The 24,718-nt window shown below is 40.4% G+C and overlaps 1 protein-coding gene across 9 annotated transcripts in view; it reads left to right on the top strand.

Moving 5' to 3' along the window:
• LOC113875578 (zinc finger protein 432-like) overlaps positions 1-24,718 on the top strand; it is an 85,226-nt gene that overhangs the window by 42,511 nt on the left and 17,997 nt on the right. The window contains exons 1-6 of one of the 9 annotated variants that reach the window (XM_027514095.1): positions 5,082-5,259; positions 5,690-5,729; positions 7,937-8,119; positions 9,838-9,964; positions 11,879-12,022; positions 12,667-16,881. In XM_027514095.1, coding sequence (XP_027369896.1) covers positions 8,105-8,119; positions 9,838-9,964; positions 11,879-12,022; positions 12,667-14,396 — 2,016 coding nt within the window. In that variant the 5' untranslated portion in view covers positions 5,082-5,259; positions 5,690-5,729; positions 7,937-8,104 and the 3' untranslated portion in view covers positions 14,397-16,881. Of the gene's footprint in view, positions 1-5,056; positions 5,260-5,350; positions 5,607-5,689; positions 5,730-7,936; positions 8,120-9,837; positions 9,965-11,878; positions 12,023-12,666; positions 16,882-18,634; positions 20,035-24,718 lie in introns of those variants that run through there. The other 8 variants (XM_027514103.1, XM_027514097.1, XM_027514096.1 and 5 more) reach the window with 8 other exon arrangements.

The following is a 24,718-nucleotide window of genomic DNA, read 5'->3' as shown; positions in this document are numbered from 1 at the left end:
CTGGGTTGGGGAGATCCCTTGGAGAAGGAAATAGCAACCCACTCCAGTATTTTTGCCTGGAGAATCCTATGGACAGACCATGGGGTCACAAAGAGTCAGACATGACTGAGCAGCTAACACTAACACTCCCCTCTTTGAAGGGACATGAGTCTTCTTTTCCCACCCAGGATCATTATATGGTTAGCTCTTGCATTTCTTCAGTTCTAACTTTACTCAGTTTGTTGTTTCAGCCTACCAAAGTCCTTCAAAGGAAATGAAATACGTTTAATCTGACAATGTAACCCAGCATGTTTGGATGTGCTTAACTTTATACATCTCACTTGGAGGAACAGAGCTCAAAATTCATGAATAATCTATCAGCGAAGCTCTGGCTCTAGAAGACAGTTCCCTTGCTATATACACACCATCCAGAAAAAAACTTTTTAACAACTGTTTCCCTTGACTTGGTCCTGTCCTGGGACCTAGAGATGATGACAGTGATGAACTTAAGAGGCAATTCTTTCCACCTTTGAGCTGGCAATTGTTTAAAGGCTAGATTTCATGCCTATGGTAATTTTACCCACAGTCAAAGATAATCAAAGTATGTGTACACCTACATGAGTTGAAAAGGACATATAAGGAATGAAGTATTTCTGATAATTTTCTGTTCAAGGTGAAAGGTTGTTGCGTGAAAGATGACAGGATTCTTGACCTCTGGAGGAGAGGAATTCAATCCGGGGCCAGTGACGAGGCTTGATCACTCATAGCTTTGTGTGACAAAGTTTTATTAAAGTATAAAAGTGATAGACAAAGCTTCTGATATTGACATCAGAAGGGGGCAGAAGGAGTGCCCCCTTGCTAGTTTTTCGCAAGCTGTTTTATGTCTGTTAGAAAGCTATTAATCAGATAAGAGAGACAGCTCAAGACTGAGGGAGTTTCACCAGGCCCCTCTCCCACTGTATACATTTTTTTGAGATAGGATGGAATGAGGTGTGTCATCCCCCAGCCATAAAACAATTGATATGAATACTGGTTTGTTGAGCTATTATAAGACCAAGGTTTGAGAAAAGAAAAAGTTAGGTAGAACCATTTTGAAGAAAGGCAAATTCCAAAGCAAATACATAGTTTCATTAACATAGCTTAAGTAAAACATTTTCATAAGGAAAATGCATTGGTTAGCTCAAAGTTTGAGAAAAGTTCAGTTCAGGTGGAAACAGGTATCATCATGGCAACACAGAATTTTATGAGAAACCTTTTATTTTTGTATAGAGAAGGAAAAAAATCTGACACCTGCTGCTTAAGGGAGAGAGAAAAAATTCTGACACTTGCAGCCTATTTCCTCCCTTTGGAGATACCTGGCCTTCCTGCCTGTTACCCTCTCAAAGGGACATATTAGAAGAGAAAGGGGAAATAATTCACTTAATTTTACATAGAAAAGGGTATGGATACTTTTTAAAAAATGTTCACATTGTTCAACCTAGATTATAAATTGTTTGTTAGTTTATACATAATGGTATAGTCCCCAGTTCATAGCAAAATAGGAAATGAATTATATGTAGATTTGAAAATTTAATGACCTCAGGAACTAACCAAAGTTATTTTGTCGCTGAAGGAAAGGACCTATTGGAAAGCGATTCTCAGGGTCAGAATTATTGCAAGAAACCTTTTTGAATAGAGGTTCCTATCAGAATATAAGATGGGCAGATCAGAGAAGGAATAGTGAGATATTTAATCCTAACGTCTTAGTGTGACATAATGATGAATGTATTTGGTCACTGCTCTTGGTTCCTGACACAAAGGTCATGAAACCCTTGGAATTTCCTGAGTGATGGGAGTGATAGGAACATCTTACACAGAACTGTTATATCCCTTGGAATTTCCTAGGTGATAGGAACATATGCTCTCATAAAGTGACTCTGGGTGGGCTTCTGCCTATCTCTTAAGTGCGACTGGTCACCAGAAAGACCAAACCATGATTAGAAGCTTGGAACTTTCTACTTTATCCTCATATACTATGGGGATGGGAGAGGGGCTAGAAATTGAGTTAATAATTATTCATTTAAATATATATATGTCATCATTTGAATTTCCTATCTTTAAAATGTAGCCATGAGTCAAGTATATATTTTTTAAAGGAAAGGCAACATACATATGTATATGTTTAATAATATGTGTAATGATATATACATGTTTGTCAAAAAAGGACCTTCCATATTGTGTTGGGGGGCTTCCCTGGTAGCTCAGCTGGTAAAGAATCCACCTGAAACGTGGGAGACCTGGGTTCAATCCCTGGGTTGGGATGATCCTCTGGAAAAGGGAATGGCTACCCATTTCAGTATTCTTGCCTGGAGAATTCCATGGACAGAGGAGCCTGGCAGGCTACAGTCTGTGGGGTCACAAAGAGTCGGACACAACTGAGTGACTTTCACTTTCACTATTGTGTTGGGGGGTCCCCAAGACCACCCTCATGTCTGATAATCTGCTAGAAAGACTGATAGAACTCAGAAAACTTGTTATCCTCCAGGTTACATGTATTATAGAAAGAATAGACACTAAAATCGGCAAAGGAAAAAGGAAAAACCACACCCACACTGATTTAGGGTGGAAGCTATAGATCCCATGGTGTCAGTGGACCTCTGCAGGGACTGGAAACTAAAATCAGGCCTGTGGGTTTCCTTCCAGCCTGCTGGGATCCAGCCCCAGATAAAGACTGGACATTGGGGTTCAGGGGAGCTCCTGGTTGGTGATACCCCCTGCCTGCCTGCTGTCACACATTTATGTCAGGAAAGTAACCCTCACTATTATATATAAAATAGATAACCATGGGAATTCTCTGGCAGTCCCATGGTTAGGACTCTGCCCTTCTACTGCAGGGGACACAGATTCTATCCTTGGTTGGGGAACTACTATTCTGCAAGCCTGAAGGTGTGGCCAAATGAAAAACATAACCAAGAGCCTATAGTATAGGACAGAGAACTATACTAAATATTTTGTAGTAACCTATTAAGGAAAAGAATCTGAAAAAGAATATATATTCACGTATGTGCATGCTAAGTCACTTGAGTCATGTCTGATGCTTTCTGACTCTATGGACTATAGACTGTCAGGCTCTTCTATCCATGGGATTCTCTAGGCAAGAATACTGGAGTAGGTTGCTATGCCCTCCTCCAGATCTTCCCGAACCTGCGTCTCTTATGTCTCCTGCATTGGCAGGTGGGTTCTCTACCACTAGCACCATGTGGGAAGCCCAATATATATGAATAATTGAATTGTTTTGCTATATATCTGAAACTAACACAACATAAATAGACTATACTTCAATTTTAAAAAGTTAATATTTTTAAATTAAAGGGATTTATTATGTATATGTCAAACTCTGGCTTCCCTGGTGGCTCAGATGGTAAAGAATCTGCCTGCAATTCTGGAGACCTGGGTTCGATCCTTGGGTTGAGAAGATCTGGAGAAGGGAATGGCAACCTACTCCAGTATTCCTGCCTGGAGAATCCCATGGACACAGGAGCCTAGCCGGCTGGAGTCCAGTGTTGCAAAGAGTCAGACACTACTCAGCGACTAACACCATGTAAAACTGACTCACTTTTCTGTGCATCTGAAACTAACACAACATTGTAAATCAGCTATACTTCAGTTAAAAAATAAGGGGGAATAAAGTCACACTGCCCATGATTCCATTGTTGGAAAGGCAGCTGGAAGCTCCATTTGGAACTTCCCCAGACTCGGCCCTTCCAGTCTGTTCCCTTGGCTGATGTTAATCTGTGTCTACTTTAGCTGTTATGAACCCTCATTTTGAGTAGAACAGCTTTCAGTAATCCTGAGCCCCTCTTACAAATTATTGTCATTTTAGGGAATATTGGAAATAGAACTAACTTCTTGCTATGACCTTTGGTTACATGACTATCAAGTCACTTTCTGAGAATTGTTTATGGCACTGGCTATAGGGTTAAACATATTGAAGCCAACAGATGAACCTGGGGTTTGTGCCACAGCCTGTGTTCTCAAGATCTGTTTCCTCAGGGTGAGTGAGTCTTCGAGCATAGGGCTGGGGTGATGGGAGAAATATGAGCTGGAGCAGGGCATAAACTGGGTAGTATCCCTGTAAATGACTGTCAAAGACTTCTTGGGGAGGCGATGAAGATGCACGGAACTGGGAAAACCAGTTCTTTGAGGTCATTGTTGTACACGGATATTCATAGTTCTATTTGCAGTATCCAAAAAAACGAACCAATTCAAAGGTCCACCCATTGGTAAATGATTATCCAGTGAGTATCCAACAATGAATACTAAAGCAACAAAAAGGAACGAACTATTGATACTTTAGTAATGATGAATTTCAAAACAATTATGCTATGTGAAAGAAGCCAGAACCTACAGTACTAATTTTACGAAAAGAATGCAGACTAATGTATAGTGACAGAAGACTGTCCTGTGCTGCCTAGGATATGCAAGTTTTGTATTTCGGCCGTGTAATTAGCACACTTGAGAAGTGGCTCACAACGTCCACTGTTTCTGCTCACATTGTGATCGCTATACTAATCAGTTTCCCAAACCTCGGTTTTCCTCAAACACTTAACCTGACAATTCCACGCCTAGCCCCGCCCCGCACGAAGCACTTGCTTTGAGTACGGACACAGAACTTCTAAGATGGCTGCTTCCACGGTGCTCCTGCCTAATGGCTACAGAGCGCCTCCATTTTTTTTTTCCAAGCATGCGTAAGTTTTCTTACGGTCTCTAGATCTTTTCGGGGTTAAACCAGTGATCCAGATGTTCGGAAGTAATTTTAATTTCCCACAGAGCTGAGACGCCACAGCCATTAACAGCCGCTTAGAATGTATGCCCGCACCCTTCTGGTCTTGATGGGCTCCGACCTTAGAAAGCGGGCCCTGTCCATTCAAACGAATTTACCCTTACGTCATGATTGCTTTGTATGAGCTCAAACCTCTTAAAATGGCCCCATTTTCCTTGGGCCAGGAAATAGAATTTCGGCCGTGGTTTCTCAGCAGACCCGTATGCCGTCTATACGACAGAAGCGCAAAGATGGCGGCCCCCAGGGGGCCGAGGCGGCAGTGATGGCGCGTACATATGAGCTCATAAGGAAATGCCGGAAACGCCCTATCGTTCACCATAGAAACGCGGTAAAAACGCCGTTGACCCTTGACGGTTGGTGTCCGTAGAGGGGGCTGGGCGAGGGGACCAGAAGTAAAAGAAGCTTAGGGAAGAAAGTTAGGCCCTGAAGAGGTGGCTGCAGGTTCAGGAGAGAACCAGGTGGGTTTGTGTGTCTGTAAAAGGCGGGGACGGGGGCGGGCTGTCGGCCTTTAGGTGGGTTGTGGCTCCTTCCTGCCCGTGAAGGTAGCACGAGGGGGGGTGGCGGTTTGATTTTGTTTTTGAGGGGAGCGTGTACTGAACGTCCGTGATCGGAGTGTCTTTGGGGTCAGTCATGGGCTCTGGTGGTCACCGAAAAGTCTGAACAGATCAACTACCGAGAGTCCTGAGGTCAGGGTTTAGCATCTTGGCGGTTGACAACTAGTGCGGTGGGGATTGTCAGTGAATGCGGCGTCTTGTTCGGGTTTTCGAGTAATTTGGAGCTCAAAGTCGAGGAACCATTAAGGGAGGTCAGTATACGTGTGTATCTGACCTGGTTTGGTGTTAGTCGGGTGGGGGGTGAGGTGGGTAATGGTCACTGTCTTTCGTGCAGAAATGCGTGACGCAGAAGGCTTGGAGGCTCCGGAACCCTGGTAGGTTCGTGTGTTTAGCTCAGACTTTGGCTAATGAACTTAACATTCCCCGAAAACTTCAGGTCCAAGTCCCTGGACCCACCAGTTTTCTAGTCCCTTTAAATTTTGTCTTTATTCTTCTTCCTGCAAGTTGGCTCCCGTATTCATTTCCCCAGTATTTATATTTTTGAATTGTTTTTATATTTGTATTTATAGCTCATATTCTTTTTTTTTTTTTTTGAGTTTTGTGGTTTTTTTTTTTTTTTTTAAATTTTAATTGGAGGCTAATTACTTTACAATACTGTGGTGGTTTTTGCCATGCATTCACATGAATCAGCCATGGGTGTATATGTGTTCCCCATCCTGATCCTCACTCCCACCTCCCTCCCCATCCCTTCCCTCAGGGTCCTCCCAGTGCACCAGCCCTGAGCACTCTATCTCATGCATCGAACCTTGACTGGTGATCTATTTCACATATGATAATATACATGTTTCAATGCTATTCTCGCAAATCGTCCCACACTCACCTTCTCCCACAGAGTCCAAAAGTCTCTTCTTTACATCTGTGTCTCTTTTGCTGTCTCGCATATAGGGTCATCATTACCATCTTTCTAAATTCCATATATATGTGTTAATATACTGTATTGGTGTTTTTCTTTCTTACTTTGCTCTGTATAATAAGCTCCAGTTTCATCCACCTCACTAGAACTGATTCACATGCATTTTTTTTTAATAGCTGAGTATCCACAGCTTTCTTATCCATTCGTCTGCTGATGGACATCTAGGTTGCTTCCATGTCCTGCCTATTGTAAACAGTCCTGCTATGAACATTGGGGTACACGTGTCTCTTTCAATTCCAGTTTCCCCAGTGTGTATGCCCAGCAGTGGGATTGCTGGGTCGTATGGCAGTTCTGCTTTCAGTTTTTTAAGGAATCTGCGCACTGTTCTCCATAGTGGCTATACTACTTTGCATTCCCACCAACAGTGTAAGAGGGTTCTTTTTTCTCCACACCCTCTTCAGCATTTATTGTTTGTAGACTTTTTGACAGCCATTCTGACCAGTGTGAGATGGTACTTCATTGTGGTTTTGATTTGCATTTCTCTGATAATGAGTGATGCTGAGCATCTTTTCAAGTGTTTGTTAGCCATCTGTATGTCTTCTTTGGAGAAATGTCTATTTAGTTCTTTGGCCTATTTTTTGATTGGGTCATTTATTTTTCTGGAATTGAGCTGCAGGTGCTGCTTGTATATTTTTGAGATTAATTCTTTGTCAGTTGCTTCATTGGCTTTTATTTTCTTCCATTCTGAAGTCTGTCTTTTCACCTTGCTTATAGTTTCCTTTGTTGTGCAAAAGCTTTTAAGTTTAATTAGGTCCCATTTGTTTATTTTTGCTTTTATTTCCATTACTCTGGGAAGTGGGTCATAGAGGATCCTGCTGTGATTTATGTCAGAGAGTGTTTTGCCTATGTTTTCCTCTAGGAGTTTTATAGTTTCTGGCCTTACATTTAGATCTTTAATCCATTTTGAGTTTATTTTTGTGTATGGTGTTAGAAATTGTCCTAGTTTCATTCTTTTACAAGTGGTTGACCAGGTTTCCCAGCACCACTTGTTAAAGAGATTGTCTTTTCTCCATTGTATATTCTTGCCTCCTTTGTCAAAGGTAAGGTGTCCATAGGTGCGTGGATTCATCTCTGGGCTTTCTATATTGTTTCATTGATCTATGTTTCTGTCTTGTGCCAGTACCATACTGCCTTGATGACTGTAGCTTTGTAGTATAGCCTGAAGTCAGGCAGGTTGATTCCTCCAGTTCCATTCTTCTTTCTCAAGATTGTATAGCTCATATTCTTTTTCTGATTTGCTCATTGGTCCTTGTGTTGAAAATGTATTTAAACAAGGGATATGAAGACTTTTTAAAGAGATGTCAGGGCAACAAAATTTAAAGGAAGAATTTTACAGTTTCTCAATCCCCAGATGGCTTTGTCTGTATAACTGTGCTGAAAATTACCTGCCACTGAAATGTAGTGATGTCCTAATTCTCCTTGGCCACTTCCCCCATCAAATTCATGCTACTCCCACATATTCAGGGAATTAGGTTTCACTGGCCGGAGGTGTGAAATTTTCTGGGAAATTAAATGGAGAGACAGAAATACTGGGGACCGTAGTATTAAGGTGAGCTCACAGAAAGTAGGAATATAATCCTAAAAGTAATTTTGCTTTTCAACCCACAGGTTTAACCAACAGACAAGATATGAATAAAGAAAGAGAAGGTTCCAGGACCTAGATATTGTTATTTATGGGGACACTCTGGCAGCTGTGATATCTAACTAGAAATTAACAGGAATATCCACAAGAGACAGAACCTCTGCATTGCCAACTGTTTTCAGAGAACAGAGAATATGATCCAGGCGCAGGTTACTCATGTCTTATTTTATTCTCTCCTTTATTCCTTAATGGATTTGTAGAGCCTGTAAAAAAAAAAAAAAAAAATCCAGTTCAGTAGAGAGAAATAAACTGAATCTAACCCCAACACCATGGCAAAGTGCGATTAAGAATGTAGTGTTTATGTGATTCCTATGAAACTATAGTGTTAGAACATCATGTGTATCTGTCACTGACTCTGTGTGCGCACCTGCAGATGTGTGTCTATTTACAAATGTATGTGGGTTCATGCACATATCTGTGTACACATCTGTTAGGACGTTTTGTGCAAAAAATTACACTCTTAAAGAACATCCTATTGCCCTAAGATGATATAATTTAAACATCCAAATGAATAACGACTGCAATTGTTCAGTGAATATTAGCTGTATAAAATTCCATTTGTCTATGTGCTGTACTGTTCTTAGTCACTCAGTTGTGTCTGACTCTGTGTGACTCCATGGGCTTTAACCTGCCAAGTTCCTCTGTCCATGGAATTCTCTAGGCAAGAATACTGGAGTGGGTTGCCATTTCCTCCTCCAGGGGATCTTCCCCACCCAGGGATTGAACCCACGTCTCCTGTGTCTCCTGCATTGCAGACAGATTCTTTACCCACTGAGCCATTTGTCTATAGTCATACTCAAAAAAAACTGTGTTAAACTATGTAAAGCATTTAGAGGAGTGCCTGCCACGTGGTAAGGGCTGTATGAGGTCATCCATGCCTTTAGTCTTTGACAGCACTTAATACTAGGATATTATCAAATTGTATGATTTTCAGTAATCAATTTTTTTTTTTTGGCCATATTTTGCATTTACCTCATCACAGATGAGGTTGAAATCGGTCTTGTATATTAATTGATCAGCTGCATTTTTTCTCTTGAGAAATGTCTGTCCTTATCATTTTTACATTAACAAGATTATCTTTTTCTTCTGATTAATGAATCATTCCTATGTACTATATATTGATTCTTTCTCTTTTATTTTAACCTCGCAACGTGGCATGTGGGACCTTATTTCCTTGACCAGAGATTGAACATGCACTCCCTGCAGTGGAAGCATGGATTCTTAAGCACTGGACTCCTGGGGAAGTCCTCTTTGTTTATAAAAAATATTTTCCTGGCTTGTCACTTTTCTTTCAGCTTTGCTCATGATATCTTCTTTAAAATCTTTTTTAAATTGAAGTATAGTTGATTTACAATGTTATGTTAATTTCTGCTGTATACCAAAGTGATTCTGTTATACATGTATATACATTCTTTTTTCATACGATTTTCTGTTATGGCTTGTCACAGTATATTCTCTGTGCAGAACATTAGAACTTTATTTATCCATTCTATATATATAATAGTTTGCATCTGCTAATCCCAAACTCCCAACCCATTTCTCCTCCAACTCCCACTTTGGCAACCATAAGTCTATTCTCTGTGTGAGTCTGTCTCTATTTTGTAACTAGGTTCCTTTGTGTCATATTTTAGACATGGGACTGAGCCTTTACCGTATGCTACATGGTGCTCTCTTCAGGTTGATTGTGTCAGAATTGAATGGTAGGACACACAGCTGGTGTCAGACAGTTGCTTGGTGGTGTGTTTAAAACAAACATGAAAATTGGTGTCAAAATCGTACTTAATATGAACAGGACAGCTTCCTTTATATTCTTTATGAATGAATTGAAGAGAAACACTCATATTAAACCAGGAATCTATTACTCCAGGAAATCTTGTCATTCAAGGATGTGGCTGTGGACTTCACATGGGAAGAGTGGCAGCTCCTGACCCCTGCTCAGAAGACCCTGTACCGGGATGTGATGCTGGAGAACTATAGCAACCTGGTGTCCGTGGGTGAGGACAGCTCCCTTGGGTCCTTCAGAGGGTCCCCAATCAGTGGCTTTTATTTTCTCAGCTGCTTAAACTTTGAAATACTGCAGTGCCCTATGGCAGATTCTTATTGCCTCTTCTAGCTCCTGTTGAAAGGATATATACAATGTGCTATGAACTGTTTTTATGCCCAACATGACTGACACCAAATGTCTGGGTTTTTTCTATACTAGTAACCAATTCTCCTACTCTCCATGTACAGCCTGGGTGTCCCGCAATTCAATCCTCTTTTGACAGTAACCACCCAAATTCAGCATCATACTCCAGAGGCTTACAGGCTCACTTCAGATGTTAGTTGAACATATTAGGTGTCCAGGGTACCCACACTTCTGTTTGACTTGACTATAAACTGAGCCTTTGGGACTTCCCTAGTGGTCCAGTGGTTGAGACTTCGCACTTCAAATGCAGGGAGCACAAGTTTGATCCCTGGTTGGGAAACTAAGGTCCCACATGCCACGGGGCATGGCCAAAAAAAAAAAAAAATTACATTAAAAAAAAATATCAAGTATTCCCATTCTCCACCCCTCAGCATCTGACAGTTAGAATGGCTGACAGAACTCAGGAAAGCACTTAACTTACCATTACCAGTTTATTATAAAGGATAAAACTCAGGAAAAGCCAAATGGAAGAGATGCTGGGGCAGAGTTAAGGGGGAGGGATCATGGTCCTTCCACGAGTGCTCCAAGTGTGTCACCTTGATGTGGTCATCAACCCAGAAGCTCCCCCAGCCTGGTTGTGTAAGGGGTTTTATGCTGATTTCATTGTGAAGGCATGTTTTTTTAAGTCACTGGCTGTGGGTGGTTAACTCAGTCTCCAGTCCTCTCTTTCTCTGTGGCGGGGGTGAAAAGTGAAAGAAAGTGAAAGTCTCTCAGTCATGTCTGACTCTTTGCAACCTCATGGGCTATACAGTCCACAGAATTTTCCAGGCCAGAATACTGGAGTGGTTAGCCTATCGCTTCTCCAGCGGATCTTCCTGACCCAGGAATCGAATGGGGGTCTCCTGCATTGCAGGTGGATTCTTTACCAACTGAGCTATCAGGGAAGCTCATGGCAGGGGTAGGAGGAGCTGAAATTTCTAACCTTCTGTTCATGCCTTGGTTTTTCTGGCAGCCAGTCTCCACTCTTAAACTCCCTAGGGCCCCTAGTCACCAGTCATCTTATCAGCACACAGAAGACACCCATCACTCTTGGAGACCAAGGGTGTTGGAAGTTCTTGTGCCAGCAACTGGAATTTGACCAAATGCTGTAACAAAAGAGGTTTCTGCCATGCCTCTCACATAGGAAATTACAAGGGCTTCATTTTTATTTTAATTTTAAAAATATTTATTTGGCTGTGCCAGGTCTTCCCAGGTGGCGCTAGTGGTAAAGAACCCGCCTGCCAGTGTAGGAGATACAAGAGACTATGGTTTGATCCCTGGGTCAGGAAGATCCCCTGGAGAAGGTCATGGCAACCCACTCCAGTATTCATGCTGAAGAATCCCATGGACAGAGAACCTAGCGGGTTAGAGTCTGTAGGGTCACAAAGAGTCAGACACAACTGAAGTGACTTAGTACACACACCAGGTCTTAGTTGTGGCAAAAAGGATCTTCAAGCTCTGTTGTGGCATATGGGATCTTTAGTTACAGCATATGGGATCTAGTTCCATGACCATGGATCAAACCCAGGCCCTCTGCATTGGGAGCTTGGAGTCTTAGCCACTGGACCACCAGGGAAGTCCCTATGAGGGCTGCAGAAGCTCTCTGCCAGAAACCATGGGTGGAGACCAAAGCGATATCATCATATCATAACATCCCATGAGTCTCTCCTGAGTGCAAAGCCTCTGCTTGGCAGATGTGAAAACCAATCCCTCAAATGTAAAATTCTCCTGTCTTGACCAGCCCCAGCCCAATTCAGTGGGACTAAGTCTTCTATCATTTCCCATAAACGGTATCGAGTCAGCAAATCAGATGTGCTGTTCAAGTTGGAACAAGGGGAAGAACGATGGATGACAGAAGATGAAATACACAGTCATACCTGGCCAGGTGAGTGAGAAATGGTTGGTAATTGCAGATGTCCTGAGCTAGACAGGGAGAAGAGGCTGGGGAGTGTCTGAAAATGCAGAAATTGTGCCTCTGCATAGCTCTTCCCATAAAAGAACTTTTAGGCCTTGAGAGGGAAATATACCCGTTTTTGCTTCTGAGATCTGATCCTTGATTTTATTTTACATCTTGATTTTTGTTTGCCTTGTTTTTGCCTTCCTTGGATTTTATAACTCCTTTGAACCCTGTCACAAATCTGTTTCACTTCTCTGGCTGTGGAATTCCACCTTCCAGGCCTCAGCTCAAGAAGAAATCTTTGTGTTTTTTTTTGTTTGTTTTTTTAAATTTTTGGCCACACTTTAAATTTTTTTTTTTTTTTTTTTAATTTTGGCATGTGGGATCAAACCCATGTGCCCTACAGTGGAAGTACAGAGTCTTGACCACTGGCCCACCAGGGAAGTCCCTGTATTACTTTGGTTTTACCAATGTGTAAGAAATAAGGAACATTTATACAGGGAGTGTTTGTTTCATACTGTTGTTATAAGGTTGCCACTAAAGTACCATTTTTAAAAAAACACCAAGGAATTTTTTAACCAATTTTATTCCAAACAGGAATAAAAAGGATTCATTATTCTCTTCTTTCCTAGAAACTGGCAACATTGGTAATCATCTGCAGGTTGACTGGGAAAATAAAAAAATGCTGAAAGGTATTGAACAATACCAGGAACGTAATACATTTGGAAATCCTGTTCTTCAAAGCCAAAGTTATTTCTGTTTCAGGCAAAATCATGATATGTTTGAGTTCTATATAAAAACTTTGAAGACAAATTCAAGTTTAGTCATTCAGAGCCAAAGCTATGAAATTAAAAACTCTGCTAAATGTAATGGAGATGGGAAATCATTTCTGTTTGGTAAACATGAAAAATGTCATTCTCCAGTTAAATGCCCTGTAAGTGCAAAACCCATCAGCACTAAGTCCCAAGTCATTAAGCACCAAATAACTCACAACATAGAGAAAGCCCATATATGCAGTGAATGTGGGAAAGCCTTTGTTAAGAAGTCTCAGCTCACTGATCATCAGAGAGTTCATACAGGAGAGAAACCTTATGGATGCAATCTGTGTGCAAAAGTATTCTCCCGGAAGTCCAGGCTCAATGAACATCAGAGAATTCATGAGAGAGAGAAATCTTTTATATGCAGTGATTGTGGAAAAGTCTTCATCACGAAGAGCCGTCTGATTGAACACCAGCGAACTCACACAGGAGAGAAACCTTATGTATGCAGTGACTGTGGAAAAGGCTTCCCAGGGAAGCGTAATCTCATCTTACATCAGCGAAATCATACTGGAGAGAAATCCTATGTATGTAGTGAATGTGGAAAAGGCTTCACTGCAAAGAGCATGCTCACTATACACCAGCGAACTCACACCGGAGAGAAACCATACATCTGCAGTGAATGTGGGAAAGGCTTTACCACAAAGCACTATGTCATCATCCACCAACGGAATCATACAGGAGAGAAACCCTACATATGCAATGAATGTGGGAAAGGTTTCATTATGAAGAGCCGTCTGACCGAACATCAGCGAATTCATACAGGAGAGAAGCCGTATATGTGCAATGAATGTGGAAAAGGCTTTTCCAGGAAGGGTAATCTGATTGTACATCAGAAGACTCATACAGTAGAGAAATCCTATGTATGTAGTGAATGTGGAAAAGGCTTCACCTTGAAGAGCATGCTTACCGTACATCAACGAACTCACACTGGAGAGAAACCCTACATCTGCAGTGAGTGTGGGAAAGGCTTCCCATTAAAGAGTCGGCTGGTCGTGCATCAGCGAACACATACTGGTGAAAAACCTTACCGATGCAGTGAATGTGGGAAAGGCTTCGTTGTGAACAGTGCACTAATGATACATCAGCGAACTCACACTGGAGAGAAACCCTATACATGCAATGAATGTGGAAAAGAGTTTGCCTTTAAGAGCAATCTTGTGGTACATCAGCGAACTCATACTGGAGAGAAACCCTTTACATGCAGTGAGTGTGGAAAAGGTTTCACCATGAAACGCTATCTCATTGTACATCAACAAATTCATATGGGAGAGAAGTCTTATATATGCAGTGAATGTGGAAAAGGTTTTGTCATGGAAACAGAGCTCATTTTACATCAGCAGATTCATACTGGAGAGAAACCTTATGCCTGCAGTGAATGTGGCAAAGGCTTCTTTGTGAAAAGCCGTCTAGTGGTTCATCAGCGGACTCATACAGGAGAGAAACCTTTTGTATGCAGTGATTGTGGAAAAGGCTTCTCCTCAAAAAGGAATCTCCTTGTACATCAGAGAACTCATAATGGAAACAAACCATTAAAGCGATGACTATGATTACACCTACAGGAAGAAAATAGGTTTGTCCAACATCAGAGATTTCTAACCTTTATATATACTGACTGTGGAAAATCCTATTCAGCATTGGTATTGGTCTCATTACCCACCAGAAAATTTACACAGGAGACAAACTGTATGTATGCAATTGATGTGAGAAAGCCTTCAACACAAATTCAACACTCATTGTACCTCAAAGAACTCATAAAAGAGACAGACTATGAATCCAGTGATTGGGGGTAATCTTTTGTCAACCCTTGTTAATACACATGAGAAACATATAGGTCAAAGTATATAATTCTTTGTAGAAACTCTGAACTCATTATATACAAGTGAATTTTTTAGGATAAAAAAGATGATAGTTCAGTGAACTCTTTAAACATAAGTGTGCTCCTAGCATACTTGACTATCGTCAGTGTAGATTAGCCTGCTGCTAGATTTCACCCTTAGGAAATATGAAATTTGCATAGGGGTGAAATTTAATGAAGAGAATGTGCTAGTGCCTTCAGTGATCAGTTACCTAACATTGTATGTCTAAATTAACATGTAGGAAAAGCTCTGATACATTCAATGCAGAAAAAGCTCAAGGAAGCATTTTTAGGTACTAATTATATGAAAAGTGTATGCTAAGATAAATCCTATGAATGGAGAGGCTAGGAAAGCCTTCTATGGAAATAAAAAACCCTATCTCATCAGTGATCATAATAGATCACCAATGAGCTCATACATAGTAACAATATGATGATCGTGGGAAAGCCTTTGCCTGGAAATAAAACCTCAGTAAGTTGCCTGATATGCATGCTGGAGAAAAATTTTCAGATGGCAATGAATATGGCAGGATTTCAGTGATACATTCTGCCTCATTGCTTTTCATGAATTCACACAGAAATAAAATGGTTATGGACCCACTAAATATGGAGTAACTTTAGCAAAATATCAGAATTTTGAAGGAAAGAAACCTCATGAAAATGACATATACTTGAACTTTCTATCACATGTCTAAATTTATTATACACCTGATGTCCATTTTGGGGCAGAATACCTTGAACCATATCAATGATTCCATAATTTTAAAGTGGGCTAGTCTCGACACTAATTTGTATTGTTATATACAATACAGGAGTGTTCTGTGCCCACTTTGTATTATTATATGTTTCACTCTTGCATTTCTTAGGTTCTAAATTCAGCTGTCTACAATGTACTTCAAAGTAAAAAGGAATATATTCATAAATGTAATCCAATATAACGATGTATTTATCTAAGTTTATAAGTAGGATTAGGTAGTTTACAAAGACTTTAAAAATGATTTTTCTAAAATTCGTTTTGAAATAGTTTTAGACTCCCAAGTAATTACAAAATATAGCAAGTTCCCACATACCCTTACTCAGTTTCTTCAGTGGTGTTATCTTACATAACCATAATACATCATCAAACCCCAAAAAATGACATTGGTGCAGTGCTGTTAAGTAAACTGGATCTTATTTGGATTTTAGTAGGTTTTTGCATGCACTAATTTTATGAAGTTTTTTGTTTTTAGTATATAGTTTTAAGAAATTTTATCTTATACATAAGATTTCTGTAAACCCCACCACAATTGGGATGCAGAATTGTGCCCACACAAAGAAACATCCTCATGTTACCCCTCTGTGGTCACACTCTTCCCCCAACCCTGACCATGGTGACCACTGGTCAAATTCCATCACTCCAACTTGGTTATTTCAACAATGCTGTTAAAATGGAATCATACTGTGTGTAGCCTTTGAGATAGGTTTCGTTTCACTCAGCAAATTGCTGTTAAGATCCATCCAATTTTTTTGGTGTATAAATAGTTTTACTTGTTAATAGTATTCTTTTGTATGGATGTACAATAACTATCTATTAACTATTGACAGATGTCTGGGTTGTTTTCCAGTGTTTCATTGTTTTGAATAAAACCCTATGAACATTTATGGACCCAACTTTATGGGAAAGTAAGTATTTGTTCCTTTGGAGTAAATACCCAGCTGTCATATGTTACATTTGTGTTTAACTTTATAAGAAACTGCCAAATTTTTCTTTAGTGGCTGTACTAATTAACATTCTCACCAGTAGTGTATGAACACCCTGGATGTTCCATGTCTTTTCTAGCAGTTGGCACTGTCATACTTGATTCCAGCCATCCTGTCACATACGTGGTAGTAGATAATGATGGCCTTAATTTACAGTTCCCTAACAGTGATATCTCAACACTTCTACCTACATTGAGAACCATATCAGGTAAAGTTGTCATGTCTGCTTTCAACCACCCAATGTAACTTTAAAAAACTCGAAAGGAGACTAGCCTATTATATTTGATGACCTATTTACCCTTTCCATTCCTTTTTCTTCATTCCTGATGTCACATGTTTCCTTCTGTTATTTTCTTTTTGTCAGTCTCCTTTATCAATTCTTTTTGGGCAGGTCTGCTTGCAATAAATTCTTAGTTTTCCAAGCAATAGATCTATTCTCTTGTCTCTATCCAGTTATTTTCTTTGATATAATAAGGATATTTAACTCAGTTTATAAATGATGAGTCTTGCTTTTAGGGGAAAAAGAAAAGGACATTTGCCATACAGTATTGTGGCAGTATTCAATATCCAACTGCATGGTGAGTAATTCATTCCTTTAAAAATATTTGTTAAGCATCTACATTTGGCCAGACACTGTTTGAGTCACTGGAGACTCATCAGAACAAAACAGGCAAAGCCACGGCCTTCGTGGAGCATAGAGTCTAGTGCAGGTGACTGAGTAAATACACATCAGAATATCAGTTCTGATAAATGTTTTGGAGAAATATTAAGACTAGTACATACGCTGTCATGGGGAAGCTATTTTAGAAAGTGTTTCCAACGAAGGCTCTTCTGGGCAAATGTAATTTGAATCAACACCTAAATGTACCAGGGGGAGCCAACAAGATCTGTTGCGAGCCAAGAACACTCTAGATGTTTTTCTAAGTGTTTTCTCTGGGCTTCCTGCCTCAGGATTCTCTGAGAGGCTTGTAAAAGATGCAAGCTCTTCAGTCACACTGCAGACCCAAACCAGAACCTGTGAGACTGGAGACCCCAGACTCTGGGTTTATAAAATGACCTTTCTGATCTATACTTAAATTTGAACAGCTCTGCCCTAAATCCCGGATTAGTGCAGCCACTCCCACCCCACACTGTCACAGGATGGATTCTGGGCAGATATTCTACAACAAGGAATCAGACATGAGGGCCCCACCTACCAGGTCCTCAGATCCTTTCTACTACTTGTCCTTCTGTGAACCTACACATGCTGCCATGGCAGGGTCACAGCCACTCATTCCTGAAACTGATCAGTCAGAGTCACAGAATGGGCTGCCCCGAGTTCTCTGGACCACATGTTCAACTCACCTTTCAGAGTTTGACATCTCAGGTGAATAGGGCTGAAATTTAATCCCTGAAGGGAATGTAATACTATTAAGAAATTATGAAAACAAATTCTTAATACCTAAAAATTAAAAAGCATATATAAACAAATTTTGTCACCCATATTGTACCTAAGAGCAAAACACTGTTAACGATATATTCTCCAAATTTTAAATGCGGGTAAGTATATTTTTTACAAAAGAAAAATGAGACAAGTCTGTATTTATTATGAACAGCTACATCATTCAGTATTCTAAAACTTTTCTAAAATGGGTCTGTTTTTATAATAAAGTAAAACATAATTACTATACAAAGATACTAACAATGAAGAATTGCAAAAACTAGGAATGTGAAAATTTATGATATTCTCTACTCATAAGCACAAACCCTAAAATAATGCAAGCTAAATATTTAACCAATCAGAATTTTCAAAAACAGTTCAGTTCAGTTGCTCAGTTGTGTCCAACTCTTTGCAACCCCATGGACTGCAGCAAGCCAGGCCTCCTTGTCCATCACCAACTCCCAGAGTTTACTCAAACTCATGTCCATTGAGTCAGTAATGCCATCTAATCATCTCATTCTCTGTCGTCCCCTTCTCCTCCTGCCTTCAATCCTTCCTAGCATCAGGGTCTTTTCAAATGGGTCAGTTCTTTGCATCAGGTGGCCAAAGTATTGGAGTTTCAGCTTCAGCATTAGTCATTCCAATGAATATTCAGGACTGATTTCCTTTAGGATCATCTGGTTGGATCTCCTTGCAGTCCAAGGGACTCTCGAGAGTCTTCTGCGACGCCACAGTTCAAAAGCATCAATTCTTTGGTGCTCAGCTTTCTTTATAGTCCAACTCTCATATCCATACATGACTACTGGAAAAACCATTTTCCTTATTTATACTAACAATCTTTAAATGTTATATACTGTTATACTGAGTGGATAGCCCATAATTTACCAAAGCATCTTTACAGTACACTTAGGCTTTTCCTTTGTTTACTACAAAAGCCTCTGTGGTTAAAACTTTTTACCAAATAAATTGTTGGAATTAGAATTGCTTGGTCAAAGAATGAAAAATTTAAATTGGATCTAGGTTGCCTTCTAAAAATCTTTAAACCCTCTAGAATTAAACTTCCCATGCCTACATAAAAATAACATTTTAAAGCATTTTTTTTTCATTTGTGAACTATGCCAAGTATGATAATTGCATTATCTTATAATTTTACATTCTCAAATGCCCCACTGTCACCATTTACTTTTTAAAACACGTAGTTCACACATTTTCACCTCATCCCCTTACCCACTAGATGTCGCTATGTGTCCATTAGCTTTTTTTTTTTTTTTTTAATCGAGATGTACCTTTAGTTATTACCCCTGGTTTAGCCGGTGGCAAAGAGGCGGACACAACTGAGCGACTGAACTAGAGGTAAACAATCTGCTTGAAATGCAGATGCCCAAGGTTCGATCCCTGGGTCTGGACAGTCCCCCGCAGAAGGGCATGGGAAGCCACTCCTGTATTCTTGCTTGGAGAATCCCATGGACAAAAGAACCTGGCGGGCTACAGCCCATGGGATCGCAAAGAGTCGGACACGACTGAAGTGACTCTGCATGCACACCTCTACAAAAGCTGTTAATTCTAATAAACTACATAAGCCTTTACCCACCCCACATTTAACTGCTCTCTCCACAAACCTAAGATTATAAGTGACCACTACTTTTATCAACTCAGTGGCCGCTGCCTCTCCAGAAAGGTATCGGCTTCTATCTTTAATCTTCCCAAGTCACCGGGCGCCTGAGCCCTTTCCGTCGTACGGACACCTGCCTTCTAAGATGGCCGCGCCCGTCGGACTACAGCTCTAAAGTTTTTTTTCCTCAGGCGGCTGAACTCGCCACGTTGGCCTTGGAACGACATTGACCTCTGAAATCTTAACGCAGTTAGTACAGAATGGTTGGTTATTCCTTGCAACCAGGAGGTAAAAGCATTTAGGGTGCCAGGAATGATTTCAATTTCTTCCCACGGCCTGTCTCGTCAAAAACGCCGAGGTGGGTGGGGCCATGTTACGTCATAAAGCGGAGTCTGCTGACGGAATCCGGAAATCCCGGCAGCGCTCCAAGGTCGTCGGCTGATAACCTGAACCAGCAGGTAGGCGTCCCGAGGGACTGTGAAAGCGTCGGTAGAGAAAGTGGGCTCCAGCATTCTGTTGCTGCCAGTGGTGTCTGGACGGGTTTGGGATCAGGTGAGTCGGGTTCTGGGCTTGTATTCACGGCCTGTGGGGTCTGTGAAACCGGAGCATGTGTGAAGGACCGTAATTGGGATTTTATTTAGATTCGGCCTCAGAGACTTCTCGGAGTTAATGATGAGGCCTTTGGCAATCTGTGATTAAGAGTCTGAAGAAATCATTGACCGAAGGTCCGACTCAGTCAGGGTTTGGATCGCTTTGCTTGTGGGGCTCCGTGATTGCGAACTGTGATGAAAGTTTGTATCGGTGAACGCGATGTCTCGTCCTGGTTAACCTGCGACTCTGTTAGAGACACCTGGGTTAGGGGCTGTCGCTTGGTTTCCTGGTCATGTTTGGAGTTTAATCTGGCATTTAGATGGCCTGGTGGGGGCTTTCAATATTTGAGGAGGCCCGGGGTCCCTGGAGAATCCGTAGGCTCAGGGTCAAATGCCGTAAACAGACTCGAAGACTGCATTTCCCCAGTTAATCCGAGTACAATTCTCTCCTTGTAGTCTGTCCTCAAGGACCCTACTAAAAACTTTGGCTCCCCGCATCACCACTGTTCTCACCGTCCTCACCAATTTCAGTGTGGTTGATGTAGTTATAAATTTACTGTTTTTAATGTAATCTAATATAGTTTCCATTCCTCTTGCCTCCAGGTTTATTATACTTTTGGATATTTCCTCTTAGGGTCATTCTTACTCAAGTAAAAGCTTCTCCCTTACCCTATATTCTGTTCTGCAGTGCGAATTTTTTTAATAGGCGGTTTTATATCAAAGGAGATTTTTTTTTTTAACATTTTGGATTATCTGTGTAAGCATGATAGGTGACTGTATCACTTAATTTCTCTGTTCTCAACATATTTACATCTGAGATATTTATACTTTTTAAAAATAGTTCCAGTAGTATGAACTCAGGTTGGTGAACCACTGGCATGGTGTCTGGAATCAAATGTATTCATTAATGGAGGTAGTGTTGACATACAGTATTCAAAAGTATTCGATTATAATTTCATTAATCCATTTTGACTTTCTGATTACTTTCTGATTCTACCACTTCACTTAAAAATTTATGGCGCCTTTTTTTTCTCTCCCCGAGATTTCTGGCTACTTTTATTTCTTGGTGAACTCTTTTCCTTGACCTTTTTTGGAAATTTCAGTTGATGGGTTCTTTATTTGGTTGGTTTGGTTTTTTTTTACTGTAGAAAAGGAAGTCTTTTTTTAATTGTAGTTTTATTTGCTGAAAAGTCACTAAGTACAAATATACACTTCAGTACTTTGAATTTCTAGAGTTACACAGTTCAATTTTAAAACATTTCTCACCCCAGAAATTTTCCTTGATCCTCTGTGCACTCAAATTTCCACTCCCATATACTTATGAAAGTATCAACACCATGAAGACAGTGAACATAACCTGTCTTCTTGAGAAGTTTCATTGTGTTCCTTTTAATCTCTGCCTGTCATATTCCGCACACCTCCCCAAGCAACCACTGATCTATTCAACCACCAATCTATTCTACATTACAATAGGTTACTTTATATTTTTAAAAAGTTTATGTAAATTGAATCATACAGTGTACATTCATTTTCATACTAACTTGTTTCATCAGCATTCAGTTCAGTTCAGTCGCTCAGTTGAGTCCGACTCTTTGTGACCCCATGGACTGCAGCATGCCAGGCCTTCCTGTCCATCACCAACTCCCGGAGTTTACTCAGACTCATGTCCATTGAGCCGGTGATGCCATCCAACCATCTCATCCTCTGTCGTCCCCTTCTTCTCCTGCCTTCAATCTTTCCCAGCATCAGAGTTTTTCCCAATGATTCAGTTCTTCACATCAGGTGGCCAAAGCACTGGAGTTTCAGTTTTAGTATCAGTCCTTCCAATGAATATTCAGGACTGATTTCCTCTAGGATGAACAGGTTGGATCTCCTTGCAGTCCAAGGGACTCTCAAGAGTCTTCTCCAACACCACAGTTCAAAAGCATCAATTCTTTGGTGCTCAGCTTTCTTTATAGTCCAACTCACATCCATGCATGACTACTGGAAACACCATAGCCTTGACTAGACGGACCTTTGTTGGCAAAGTAATGTCTCTTTTAATATGCTGTCTAGGTTGGTCATAACTTTTCTTCCAAGGAGTAAACATCTTTTAATTTCATTGCTGCAGTCACCATCTGCAGTGATTTTGGAGCCCCTCCCCCCAAATAAAGTTAACCACTGTTTCCCCATTTATTTGCCATGAAGTTATGGGACTGGATGCCATGATCTTAGTTTTCTGAATGTTGAGCTTTAAGCCAACTTTTTCACTCTCCTCTTTCACTTTCATCAAGAGGCTTTTGAGTTCCTCTTCACTTTCTGCCATAAGGGTGGTGTCATCTGCATATCTGAGGTTATTGATACTTCTCCCGGCAATCTTGATTCCAGCTTGTGCTTCTTCCAGCCCAGCGGTTCTCATGATGTACTTTGCATATAAGTTATAAGCAGAGTGACAATATACAACCTTGACGTACTCCTTTTCTTATTTGGAACCAGTCCGTTGTTCCATGTCCAGTTTTTTTTTTTTTAATATAAATTTATTTTAATTGAAGGTTAATTACTTTACAATATTGTATTGGTTTTGCCATACATCAACATGAATCCGTCGCGCATGTACACATGTTCCCCATCCTGACCCCCCCTCCCACCTCCCTCCCCACACCATCCCTCTGGGTCATCCCAGTGCACCAGCCCCAAGCATCCTATATCATGCATCGAACCTGGCCATGTCCAGTTCTAACTGTTGCTTCCTGACCTGCATATAGGTTTCTCAAGAGGCAGGTCAGGTGGTCTGGTATTCCCATTTCTTTTAGAATTTTCCACAGTTTATTGTGATCCACGCAGTCAAAAGCTTTGGCATACTCAATAAAGCAGAAATGGATATTTTTCTGGAACTCTCTTGCTGTTTCAGTGATCCCACGGATGTTGGGAATTTGATCTCTGGTTCCTCTGCCTTTTCTAAAACTAGCTTGAACATCTGGAAGTTCATGGTTCATGTATTGCTGATGCCTGGCTTGGAGAATTTTAAGCATCACTTTACTAGCGTGTGAGATGAGTGCAATTGTGTGGTAGTTTGAGCATTCTTTGGCATTGCCTTTCTTTGGGATTGGAATGAAAACTGATCTTTTCCAATCCTGTGGCCACTGCTGAGTTTTCCAAATTTTCTGACATATTGAGTGCAGCACTTTCACAGCAATATCTTTTAGGATTTGAAATAGCTCAACTGGAATTCCATCACTTCCACTAGCTTCCTAAGGCCCACTCGACTTCGCATTTCAGGATGTCTGGCTCTAGGTGAATGATCACACCATCGTGATTATCTGGGTCGTGAAGATCTTTTTTGTATCGTTCTTCTGTGTATTTTTGCCAGCTCTTCTTAATATCTTCTGCTTCTGTTAGGTCCATACCATTTCTGTCCTTTATTGAGCCTGTCTTTGCATGAAATGTTCCCTTGATATCTCTAATTTTCTTGAATATTTTGAAATTCATCCTTATGTGTATCCACAGTTCCTTTTTGTTGGTTTGTATTCCATTGTGGAAATGAATGATTAGTTCATTCATTAATTCACCTGTTGGTGGCTAGTTGTGTTTCCAGTTTTTAGCTATTACAGATAAAGCTTCTGTGAACACTCATGTTCAAGTCTATATAATATGTTTGTCTTTCTCCTGAGTAAATTCCCAGGGGTTGAATGGCTAAATCCTGTGGTAGGTGTATATCTAACTTTTCAAGAAACTGCTAAAGTGTTCTCTGAAATGGCTGTACTTTATATCCAGGAGAAACAGATGGGTGGCTGTTGGGTGTCTCCACATTTTGTATAGTTTTTCTTTTAATTCTAATAGGTATGGAACAGTAACTTGTGGTTTTAAAGTTTATTTAGCTAGTGATGGCTAATAATCCTGAGCATTGTTTCATGTGCTTAGTGGCCATCCATATATCTTCCTTGAAGTATCTGTTCAAGTCTTTTGCAATTTTCTTGTGTTTTCTTATTGATTTTTGAGAATTCTCTGTATATTCTGAATACAGATTCTTCCTTTACCAGTTACTTGCTTTTCAAAGATTTTCTCCTGGTCTTTGACTTGACTTTCAGTATTCTCTTTAACAATATGTTTTGAACAGCAGAAGGATTTAGTTTTTATGTAGTCCAGTGTCTAAACTTTTTTTAAGGACTTATTCTTTTGATGTTGTACCTAAGAATCTAGGTACAGCTACACCTAACTACAAATTCAGAGGATTTTCACCAGTTTTTTTCTTCTAGAAGTTTTGGAGTTTTTTGGGAATGTTCATTTAGGTTTACTGTTATTTCATTATGAAATATGAACCTATTATTCCATTAGGCTTATTATACATTTTGAGTTATGTATCTGGTGTAATGTATGTGATAACTTATGGTGAACGATGTCAGATTTGTGATCTCCAGAAAAGAAGATTTAGCTTTGGGACCAGAGACCAGGCTTGATCACTCAAGAGTTTTTGTGTAGCAGAGTTTTATTAAAGCAAGAGGACAGAGAAAGCCTCTGACATAGATATCAGAAGGGGGTGGAGAGTGCCCCCCTTGCTAGTCTTGGCAAGGGAGGTACATACTTTTTTCAACTGGTTATTATAGTAAATCAAAAGAATGTCTCAAGATTGTAAAGATCTTATCAGACCCACTCCCACAATTTCCATG

The sequence above is a fragment of the Bos indicus x Bos taurus genome, chromosome 18 (genome assembly GCF_003369695.1).
Source record: "Bos indicus x Bos taurus breed Angus x Brahman F1 hybrid chromosome 18, Bos_hybrid_MaternalHap_v2.0, whole genome shotgun sequence".
Lineage (NCBI taxonomy): Eukaryota > Metazoa > Chordata > Mammalia > Artiodactyla > Bovidae > Bos > Bos indicus x Bos taurus.
The sequence above is the reverse complement of the archived record's forward strand: the minus strand, read 5'-3'. Positions and strand labels throughout refer to the sequence as shown.